The 11,086-nt window shown below is 34.0% G+C and overlaps 2 protein-coding genes across 5 annotated transcripts; one reads left to right on the top strand and one right to left on the bottom strand.

The window, feature by feature from the left end:
* Positions 1-393: 393 nt before the first annotated feature.
* Positions 394-4,927, bottom strand: LOC111302791 (transcription initiation factor TFIID subunit 7-like). Of its 4 annotated transcripts, none has more exons than XM_022898623.2 (7): positions 4,834-4,927; positions 4,667-4,713; positions 3,115-3,234; positions 1,669-1,805; positions 1,456-1,575; positions 1,237-1,306; positions 394-889 (listed from the first exon to the last, which is right to left on the bottom strand). In XM_022898623.2, exons 3-7 carry the CDS (start codon positions 3,227-3,229, stop codon positions 717-719), a joined length of 615 nt encoding a protein of 204 aa, XP_022754358.2. In that variant the 5' UTR covers positions 3,230-3,234; positions 4,667-4,713; positions 4,834-4,927; the 3' UTR covers positions 394-716. The 4 variants fall into 4 exon arrangements, with proteins under 4 accessions (XP_022754358.2, XP_089597950.1, XP_022754357.2 ...); XM_089741824.1 differs by having other exon boundaries at positions 1,669-1,802; XM_022898622.2 differs by having other exon boundaries at positions 3,115-3,231; positions 4,834-4,925.
* A 298-nt stretch (positions 4,928-5,225) lies between these two features.
* On the top strand, positions 5,226-8,279 carry LOC111302789 (serine/arginine-rich SC35-like splicing factor SCL30A). Its single transcript, XM_022898621.2, has 5 exons — positions 5,226-5,368; positions 5,587-5,664; positions 6,491-6,655; positions 7,496-7,636; positions 7,756-8,279. Exons 1-5 carry the CDS (start codon positions 5,226-5,228, stop codon positions 7,898-7,900), a joined length of 672 nt encoding a protein of 223 aa, XP_022754356.2. The 3' UTR covers positions 7,901-8,279.
* Positions 8,280-11,086: the final 2,807 nt, after the last annotated feature.

Raw genomic sequence — 11,086 nt, 5'->3', positions numbered from 1 at the left:
GACAAGTTGACGTCGGTTGCATCCCCATTGTGATTCAATGGAAAATCCGATCAGCTATTTATTTCTAATACCAATAATTCCATCCTACATATGATACGCACACGGAATTTATACTCACCTTCCTCACAACTTCCATCATTTTCCACCATTCCTCTCAGATTATTAGCTGCCTTTGCTCTGTGTCTATACATTTTCTTTCTTTTTTCCTTTTTTTTTTTTTGGTTAATACTATTCAAATAACATGCTAGAACTAGCTAATCCAGCCTAAACTGAAAAGTTTTGGTTAGAAATTTGTTAAGTTTTGATATGGAGAATGGACTAATACACGCTCCAAAGTCCAAACAAGCCTTTTCCAAATTCAAACCCAATTCAGATAGTTTTGCAAAGATGGAATTTACACTGTTGTTGCAATTTCTTTACTACTGTGTTTTATGGCTTTTTATTTTTTAGTATTAATCCAAAATTCACCCCAATTTTTCAAACCACAAGCAGAGTTGAAAAGGTGGATAACAAAATTAAACAAAAAACAAAAAAAGAAAAGAGGAAGATTACAAGGAGGGGAGAGATAGGGTTTGATAATAGTAGAGCCTGGTTCTCAGCCAACCCTATAAATTGTGATGCTGTGAACCATCTTCAAAAGCACATCTGAAAAACTGACGGTATCGAAATCCTCAGCTAAATCACATAACTATAAAAGCCGTGCTTCAAACTTGAATTCACATTGAATCATCAGAATCATCAGAGTCAGTTCCATCAGGCTCCCCAGCATAGCCTCCTGGTCCTGAAACCTCGGGCTTTGCAGCAGCTGCAGCAGCAGCAACTGGAGCTTTCGTATTTGCATTGCGAGCATTCTCATCACCAGCTTCCCCCTGCCCATTGGCTTCAGCATGTAAACCATGATTAAGGTATACAAACAACAATGTCATTATGGCACAAAATATTCAATCAATAATACAGATGGTTAAATAAGAATCCCCCTTCAATCTCTGTGTTACTTCCCCACTATCCAGAGGCTGCCACACATGAAGAAAATGAAGTATGGCTCCATCACATTAAGCGTGGAAACGTTTTGATAATGTGGTTTAATTTTCAATAATGACAGGACCGAATAATATGTTTTGATTTCAGCCATGGTATCTTATTCCATCTGTGGTATTCAAAGACTAGAAAACTGCAGCAGTTGCTCAAAGATAATAACTAAAGAAATAATACTGAAGCTAGATGCATAAAGGATATCAAGATTTTCAACAGTTCCTCCAGACATGATGTTCACTAAATCTTTTTCAACACGTTGTACAAGCTCTGGCTGCAAAAATAACTGGAATCAGTAAAACTAATAAATGAAATATGTCTATAAAATGATTACTTTCACCACTTAGTCAGAGAAAGTAATCATTTTTTGAAGTTGGAATGCATAAACACAAAGATTTTGAGAAGTAGCAAATTTATTGGTACATTTAAATCTGGCTCCCTACGAAATCTTCGCTTCCGTGCATCCCTCATCGGAGGGGTCAGACCATGCCTGTACTCCACCACATCTTGAGAAGCTTCTCCTGACTCTCTGACCAAAATCATCTTTAACAATTACAACAGTTAATATGACCACATTAGAAGTGAAGCAACCTTGTATAACCGTATCAAAATAAAAAATAATAGCAAGTACCATACCTGGCCAACATCAGCTGTCTTAACTAGGGCACTATCATCGTAAGTTTTGTATGACTCAACAACACAAGGAAGATCCAAAAGAGATGCAGGGAAATAATCATTGCCAATGACAAATGTACCAGTCCGTCCATCGTCTGCTAAGGATAAGCTTAACATTCACAGATATCCCAAGACAATGGGCAAAACAACATTTACGATGCAAATAATAGATGCAAAATCTTAATTTTACTTTTTGTAATCAATCATCACTTTATGTTGGAGAACAAGCACAAGCAACATTGCATTAAATAATTATTTGATGCTGCACAAAAACTGCAGGTATCATTCAAGAGAGTGTTGCTCCAATAAGACCAACGGTTGCACACAAGATATCTTAATAAGTTCTAAATAGCACAAAACTATAAAAAGAGTTTCTCCATGAATGTTTTAACAAACAAATCACCATTACAAGAATTAAATTATTCAACCCTGTTAGAGCAAACATTTTATGAGACAAATTTGTTTTTAAGGTAATAACTCCCATGTACTACTCTCCATGTAAATCTACATAATTACACTGTTGGGGCCTGCTCAAGAGGCTATTACACTAAGATTCAAGAAATCTCGTATCTATTGCCTGCTTCTTAAAATAATAAATACTGTCCAACATTGTTGTTTCTTCATTTCTTTGTTTTAAATGATTTTCTCACTCAGAAATGCTTCATCTCCAAATTACTGGTCAATATGATAAAAGAAGGTCAATAACTCTCCTGCATTACATTAGTAGACAACTACAACTGAACAAGTCAAAGTAAAGGTGTTGCAAATGATAGAATTCGCTAAGATGCAACATTCTTGTCCGCCTATAGGTTCCACCCATTTGTCCAAGATTTCAATTAGCAAGAAGCTAAATAACCTCCAGTCAAATTTATAAATCACTCAACAATGCTGGAGCCTTCGAGAGAACATAGATTGCAAAAACATATGGCAGAAGAACCCAAACTGTGAAGTGGATTAAGTTGGAAACTATATAATATGTCTCAATTATTTTTCTAGTTCTCCAGGGAAAAGTAATAAAGTTGCATTGCAGTCCACACTCTTTAGGCCACAAAGAGAAACTTCACTAGAAAAAAGACTGTAAATAAAGAGAGTTGGGTATTTTATGATTTGGTTAATATGCCAATCAACAAGAAAGACAAAATGGAGGTTATGGTGCAGCCTAAATATTTATGGTTTGGTTAATATATAAATCGACGAGAAAGACAAAATAGAGATTACGGTACAGTGTAAATACAGGTTATCTAACCACACAAACATTTAGCTAAATTAAATTAAAGGAACCAAGAGCTTCTTAGCTGTAAGTTTCACAGAAAACTGAGTATAAGTTCAGAAAGAACAGAAAATGTTAACACATAGACAATAGCAGCAGTTAATAAGGAATTTGTATAATGAAGTGCAAGTCCTCACCAGAAAATACCAAATCAAGTGATTTGTCCTCAGAAGATGAAGCATTTTCACTTAGAAGGCGATCTATGCGTTCAGCAAGAGAAGGAGGAACTCTAAGAATGAATTGCTCATCCATGCCTGCTAAATGAAATTAAAAATAGGAAAGAAGAAAGACTAGCTTACTCCAAAGACAACCATCAACCTTGATACTAATAACCTAAGCTTATTATCACACATTTTAATGGCACAGAGAAAGCCCCAATTGATATGACATCAAATTCTGACACATTACTGGTCCTCGCAGATATCCAAGAAAAAAAATATCGCAGATATTACCCAAGAAAAAAGATAACTCCTCAAATGTATAACGCTGAAATTAGGCAAACCCTTAAAAAACCTAAGCATTTCATCAAGCTTGTAAAATGCAAGCCGTATGGAATTGAGAATGGTTGTTAAAGGGATTTTAATTAACTGTGAATTAAATTATCTCCAAAATTTGAGGATTTCTACAATAGATTGCAAGAACTTTTCTAGTTTGCATTGATATTTAAGCAGTATTGTCCTTCAAGTAAGTCCAACCAAGATTCACAATACAAAATCTGCCACAAGAACTGACAAAGGGAAAATTTCTTGCATAAGTACCTGATGATTAATTAACAATTTTTTATATTGTAAAATCAAAATTGAAGATCATAAAAGCTATATGCATCCCCTTATAGTCTTTTTTTTTTTTTTTTTTTAAATAAAGCAAATACATGATGTATTGTTATTCTCCACAGTTCATTCTTCTCCAGAAAATAAGTTATGAAAATGTTTTTCATCAATAGGTCCCTTCAGATGATGCTTGAACCTTTCCTTTCTTTTTTTTTTTTTTTAATTTTTTTGCTGAAACCAAGATCATTGTGAAAGTACTCTAAATTAGAACAAAATATTTTCAACAACTAGTAAAATTAAAGGCAACGCACCTTCTCTTTTCAAAAGACGATTCTACCAATCTCCAAATGATTCATCAAAAATTGTAAATAGGCTATTTGCATGCTTTGCCATAAAATAAGGTCATCCAATTGAGTGTTTTTAGATAAAGGAACACTAACTGACTCCGACTCTCAAGACAGTCCTATGCCCTAATAATGCCAATTTTTTTTTCTTCTTTTCTAAAATCATAGACAGCGCTTTAAATCTTGTGTTTGTGTAGGCGTAGTTTCCCTACAGACTTTACAGTACATTAAACAGAACCTAAAACAACCAAACTAGAATAATTCTCTGGCCTTGAAGTGTTAAATACGTGAATTGAACTTGTGCTACTCAGCACCATAAGCCTCTTAATTAATTAATTAATTATGAGACCACAAACTTAAAATCACCAAAAAGAAAAAGCTTTCCATAAACAACATTAGGGATTGTCAATGATGAAAGCAGCAGCACTGCATTCTTCAAACCGACTCGGTAAATTAAAAAAAAAACCACTTAACTGTTAACTCATAAACATTTTACACGAACAATGAGCATACAAAAATTAAAAGTTATAAAAAAATCAGAAATCAGAAATATAAAGGCAGAAAATCAGAAATACCCAATCAATCAGACAAAAGTGAAGCTAATCTGATTGGAGTCTTCAGCCTGCAATTAGAAACAGCCAACAGACACAACTTTTAACTTATAAATAATGTGTAATTAATCTTTAAAAGAAAAGAAACGAAAGAAAAGAAAGCCTGCAAATGGAACAGAGAGAAGCAATACCCAGACACAAAATCTCAAATTTACGTGAAGTCCAGTTTCTGCAATTTTGGCCTTCTACATCTGTTTTTCAATTGAATTGAATTAAAGAGCGAAGAATCGAACCCTTCTTATTTTCTTTTGTTTCTTCGATTTCGGCCTTCTTTCCCCCCCCCCTTTTTTTTTTTTTGAATCTAAAATAATATGGAACATGGAATATAAAGTATTTTAAAAATATACGTAGGTCGCGTGGCGCGTGAACAGACAATAAGATAAAATGAAAATCCAGAGCAGAGTTCCACCCTTCACCCACTATATCCCTAACCCTTTGCCTTTTTCGCAATCGCACCCTATACACCGCAGTTTTTCTTGCCCTTGGCCTCTCTCCTCTCTTTGAACGCTAGGGATTTGTGTAAATGAGAGGCAGAAGTTATACTCCATCTCCTCCAAGGGGCTACGGTCGTAGAGGACGGAGCCCTAGCCCTAGAGGCCGTTACGGTGGTCGTGCTGGCGATCTTCCTACAAGCCTTTTGGTTCGCAATCTCCGCCATGACTGCAGGTTTCTTCTGCTTCATTCTACTTTCTGCATCGTAATGTTTTTTACTATTTTTTTTTTTTTTTGTCTGCCATTGTCAACTGCTCCGTTGGGATCTATTCTGTTAAGTTTCAACTAAGATGCTTGTTGTTATCTCTGGTAATCTACGAGGGACGACAGATGATTAATTATTTTTTCCTCAAGAGGAATTCACATATGGTTTTGTGCTTTTGCTTTTGCAGGCCCGAAGACCTTCGCAGGCCCTTCGAAAGATTTGGCCCTCTTAAAGATATATATCTTCCGAAGGATTATTATACTGGGTGAGGATATACTTGCTACCATAGGAATATTATAGTTGTTTGGGTAATGGAATTGATTTGATTTAATCTTTTTTTTCTCACTTCACTTTACTCAAAACATGTATTCTTTTAACCTTACAATTGGTTCTGTGTGGTCTATGGCATGTTTGGTGACATTTGATTCGTTTTGGGAACCACTCAACTAATGTTTTGACTTTCTTTTTATTCTCCATTTTGACAATTTCTTTTGGTATGGATAATTTTGATTTGTATTCATAACTTTGATTTATTTCATTAAGACTATGTCTATTGAGAAATTTATGATTCTTCAAAACCATTATCTCTAATTTTAGGTGGTCCAATCAAAGTCTAAAAACCCTTTTTTTTTTTTTCTCTCTATGCTTTTACCAAGCTGGTCCTGCTAATGCTCCATCCTCTGAATATCTATTCTGATTTTGGGGCATTCCATTAAGTATATTCTTTTGTAATCACAAATTGGGTATGTTAATTGAAGTTCTTGAGGTTTAACAGTGAAATTAAAGTTTTGAAGACATCAATCAAGTAATTAGAGTTCTTTGGAAGATGATGTTTAGTGGTAGTGAAGATTGGAAGGAAGTTGGGTTTGAATACATTGTGGAGATGTTCCAAGTCTTGAAGAACTTCAAGTGATCTTTAAACTGACACTTGCAAGGTTAGCAGGCTAGTGCTTGCTTCTTCATACTTATGATGACCTTCCGTATTACTAGGTATTATTCTGGAAATATCATTGGAAAAGGGTTATTGGTCTGCTCGGTGCCGGTTTTATTCACCGTTGTAGCCTTGCAATGACTTTTGTGTAATTCTTCAGGGAACCTCGTGGGTTTGGTTTTGTCCAATATGTTGATCCTGCTGATGCAGCAGAAGCAAAATACCAGATGGATGGCCAGGTTCTTCTTGGTCGAGAGTTGAATGTTGTCTTTGCTGAAGAAAACAGGAAGAAACCAGCGGATATGAGACACAGAGAGCGAGTGAGGTAAGCTTTCCCCGTACATTTACTGAGCTATAGTTTATGTTTTCAGAAAGTTTGGGAACACATTTGGCTTTCATTATTTTTGATAAGGGGAAGCTCTTCCATCTTCTAGCTTCCAAATAAATAGTTGCATACTTAATAGTTCTGAATTTGCTTCCATTTGAACATTTCTAGTCCTTGCCTCGCAACTGATTGAGCAGATACTTTGTTTCATCTGTTCTAATAGTTAAAGGAAATGTAGTATTATTATGAATTTACATAAATTCTTAGCCTTCCTTGGAGGAGATAATGGATCGTAAAATATACCTATTCAGATGTTGTGGTATTTTGAAAGTATTCTTTCTAGATGTATCTAATCTATCTGCATGTTATTGGGAGGTTATGCTGATATCCATCATGTGCTTTGGCAAAGGACAAAGGGTGCAGTGGGGATTCCATTCGCCCTGCACTGGAGCACTGGTGAAGTGCTAGTGGCATTTTGGCACCAACTGCGGATGCAGTGTGGGGAGAATGAATCTCCACCACATTAGGCACCCTCATTGAACGAATAGGAGGCTGCATAAGGCTTGTCTAGTAGGTTCAGAATTCTTAATTTTGTATGTTCGATTAAAAGTTGTGGTGCTAAACATATTCATAAGTCCCATAAAACAAAGAAATGATTTGTTTTAGAGATATCTAGTTTATCTGCTGGTATCTATCTTAACAGGGGGTTACATAAGGGGTAGTTTAGTAGGCTCACAATTCTTAATTTTTCATCTGTCCAAATATTGTGCTGCTAAACATGTTTCCTAGAAAACTTCGATGTTCACCCTCTCTCAACTTTCAACATTCTCTTTGATTCAGAGGAAGTCGATATCGTGATAGGAGAAGGTCTCCCCCTCGTTACTCTCGTTCACCACGATATTCTCGGTCTCCACTTCGCCATGGGAGATCTAGGTCACGAAGTCGTGATTGTTCCCCTCCTAAAGAGAGGCATTACTCAAGGTGCTAGATGTGTTTCTTCCTCTTGAATTGAATTATCTTATGTGATTTGTCTCTTTCTCTATAGGTTTATCCTTATATGTGAACTTTAACATAATTTTATGCTGTTGGTTATGAAGCAGATCTGTTTCACCCCAAGATGGACAGAACAGTCGAGATAGGTATTCACGTTCTCCACAATACAATGGCTCAAGGAGCCGGAGTCGGAGTCGGAGTCTAGATAGGGAGCAAGGCCAGAGCCAGAGTAGAAGCCAGAGCCCAAGATGAAGCAGAATTCAAAGTCTGAGCCAAAGCGGGAGCCACAGCCCAAGACAAATTGGAAGTCCAACCCAAAGGAGTACAAGAGGAAACTAAGTGGAGAAGGTCTCGCAATAAGTGATATTATGCTGCCATCTATTTAGTTTTGTTTCTATGTGCTGTATTGTTGCATGTATTTTGATTATGGAGGCTGGTGTTTGAACTGAACTTTGTTAGGATACTTTCTTGGTGTTGTAGTCCAACTGGATATGTGAAAAATTCAGTTATTGTTTCTGAGATGTTCTTTCGTAAGACATGGCTGTGGTAACTACTATAGTAGTTATATTTAGGAACTGTTTTGTCCACAATCATTTGATGAACTTTTTTTTGGCATAACTTGTTAAATATTTTTTTTGTTGTTCTTAGCTTGTTAGATAAAGAAACCAACTTGGCAAATGATTAGATGGCAGGGGACTTTATGACATGGATGCATGGTGCTCTGTTCAAATTCTTACTTTCATCGGGTACTGGACATGAGTGGTATTGTTTGATGGGTATTTGAGCAATCTGTGACTTTTGGGGCGAGGATTTAGCTACAAGGTAAAAGATATTGTCATCACAGGACTTATAGCTAGATATGTGTAAGAGAAGTCGGACTTATAGCTAAATATGTGTAAGAGAAGTCGGACTTATAGCTAGCTAAATATGTGTAAGAGAAGTCGTCATTAATTTCTGTTTAGGTGTGATTGATCACTTAGAAAACAAATGTTAGGTTTGAAAGTCGATTATGTATGAAGAAGGTTGTAGCATTTTTATAGTGTTCATCCAAATGATGATATTAGTTCGATTTCAAATTATCTAAGTCTTGATCATTTTTATTATTTATCAAATAAATTAATATTAAAAATTAATCTTAAAATTGTTTCAATAGTTTGATAACAATTTAAGATAATTTTTTCACTTCAAAAGTATTCATAGAGATTAATGTTTCATTTTGAAGAGGTTTTATCGTCGGATTTATTAAAGTATTTTATTCAATAAAATTTTTCAATAATTTGGTAAGACTTAATTTGAAGCAATCATTTAATAGTTTAGAAGATAAAAATTTCATTTTTAAAATTTTTGAAAATTAATTTATGAAATTTTTCAATGGTTTGGTGGATTTTACAAAAAACTTAAACCCATGATAACTCACCAATAATTTAAGTGGAATTCATGAATTTATTTTGTAAGGATTTTGTTGGAAAAAGATTTTTTTTTTTACTTTTTTTTTTTTTTTACTTGAAAGAATTTTATAAATATTTTTGAAAACTTTTTATTTGAAAAGATGTTTTTTATATTTTTATTTGAAAAGATTTTTTTTATTGAATCATTTTTTTTTTTTACTTTCAAGAAATAAAAATGGCAAAAATAAAATTTTTTTTTAAAAAATAAAACCAAAATAAAATAATAAAATAAAATAGGTTAAAAATTAAATTAAATTAAATAAAAAATAAAAAAAATGAAAAAAAAATCTACGATCAGGTCGGGTTAGAGTGTAAGTCTACATACAGGTTATCGGGTCAACACGTAGATCTTGGGTTGTTCAAAACGACATCGCTCTAGGCTAGTATAAAAGGCATATTCTAGCGTTTTTCCTTAGAAATTCCAGAGTCTCTCTTTCTAGCAAAAAAAAAAAAAAAACTTTCACCTTTTCTTTAAAATACTTAAGAACACTGTTGGAAAGTTCAATCGAAAACTGAAAATCCCATTGGTTTCTGAAAATTTCATCGAAAAATTCAATCGAAAATTGGAAAACCCACCAGTTTTTAAAAATTGTGCTGGATTCTGAAAATCTCATTGAAATTTTGTCGAAAACTTCAAACCTTTGCGGGAAAAATCACCAAAAAATTCAAACATTTATCAAAAAACTCATTTAAACCCAAAAAAATCCTAAAAAATCCTAGAAAATCCTAGAAAATTCCAAAAAATCCCAGAAAAAGCTCTAAATCTTTTTCGAAACCTTCTACAACCTTAACTCTACCTCTAGAAACCTAGAATTACACCCAAAACTACGAATTAAACCCTAAATCCTAACTTTAAAATTCTAAAAACCCTTATTGCCAAAATTTTTTCAAACTTTTTTCCCTTAAAATTTTTATGTGTCATGCTCTATGATTTCTCACCCAATATATAAGTAGTCTTAAGAGGATTTTTAGGAAATAGACAAAATCAATCCAGGCTTGAATCTTAAGATTGATTCTATCTGAGCGTAATTTAGGCCTTTGATTACACCAATTGACTTTGCATTAAAAATCTTTGATTTTGGTTAAATTCATATTTCCCTATCCCTTAACAGATTCGGACAAAAAGAAAGAAAAGAAAAAATTGTAAATAATAATAATAATAATAATAATAATAATAATAATAATAATGTAATATGAGAATAATAAAAGATACCATAGTATTAATATGATATAATATATTATACTATATGACATGATAAATAATAATAAACTATTATACTACAATAATATATACAAAGGAAATTGGTTTTGATTAGGCTCGGACACAAATAGATGTCTACAGCTGCCCCTCTTTGTACATCACTGTTAAACAAAAATGATGCAAAGACTTAACACCTACTCTGCTCATGTCGAATCAGGAATGATCCATGAATCTATAAAAAAAGATCTAAGCCAAACCGAGATCAGGTGATCGAGACGAAACCACAAGTTAAAATATGAAGCAACCAAAACCAAGCCAAGGTTGAAGATGAGTGACCGAGATGAAATCACAAGTCAAAAAGTGATCTGGACTGAGCCAAGATCAAGTAACGATATGAAACCATGAACTAAAATAAAGCAACCAAGATCGAGTTAAGGTCAAAAATAAATTACCGGAACGAAACCACGAATCATATGAAATGATCTAGACCGAGCCAAAATCAAATGATCGGATGAAATCACAAGTCAAAATAAAGTGACCTAGATTGAGTCAAGATCGAAAATGATCGAGACGAAACCATGAATCATATGAAATGATCGAGACTAAGCCAAGATAAAATGATCAGAATAAAAACACGAGTCAAAATAAAAGTGACCTAGACCGAGTCAAGGTTGAAAATGACTGGGAAGAAATCAGGAATCATATAAAATGATCTGGATTGAGCCAAGATCGGATAAATGAATAATGTAAGTGCATGCCCTATCTAGGATGCAAATGAAATATTAATTA

Source organism: Durio zibethinus, chromosome 13 (genome assembly GCF_047325235.1).
Source record: "Durio zibethinus cultivar Kanyao isolate XHJ-2024 chromosome 13, ASM4732523v1, whole genome shotgun sequence".
Classification (NCBI taxonomy): Eukaryota; Viridiplantae; Streptophyta; class Magnoliopsida; order Malvales; family Malvaceae; genus Durio; species Durio zibethinus.
This window is presented reverse-complemented; position numbering and strand designations above follow the sequence as displayed.

What these genes read in the sequence shown, in the direction of transcription:
- LOC111302791 (XM_022898623.2), bottom strand. Translation starts at nt 3,229, where the DNA reads ATGGATGAGCAATTCATTCTTAGAGTTCCTCCTTCTCTTGCTGAACGC. An exon ending in ACTTGATTTGGTATTTTCTG is followed by an intron (nt 1,806 to 3,114) that starts GTGAGGACTTGC and finishes GCTTATCCTTAG; the next exon opens with CAGACGATGGACGGACTGGT. An exon ending in AGACAGCTGATGTTGGCCAG is followed by an intron (nt 1,576 to 1,668) that starts GTATGGTACTTG and finishes TAATTGTTAAAG; the next exon opens with ATGATTTTGGTCAGAGAGTC.
- LOC111302789 (XM_022898621.2), top strand. Translation starts at nt 5,226, where the DNA reads ATGAGAGGCAGAAGTTATACTCCATCTCCTCCAAGGGGCTACGGTCGT. An exon ending in AGACACAGAGAGCGAGTGAG is followed by an intron (nt 6,656 to 7,495) that starts GTAAGCTTTCCC and finishes TCTTTGATTCAG; the next exon opens with AGGAAGTCGATATCGTGATA. An exon ending in AAAGAGAGGCATTACTCAAG is followed by an intron (nt 7,637 to 7,755) that starts GTGCTAGATGTG and finishes GTTATGAAGCAG; the next exon opens with ATCTGTTTCACCCCAAGATG.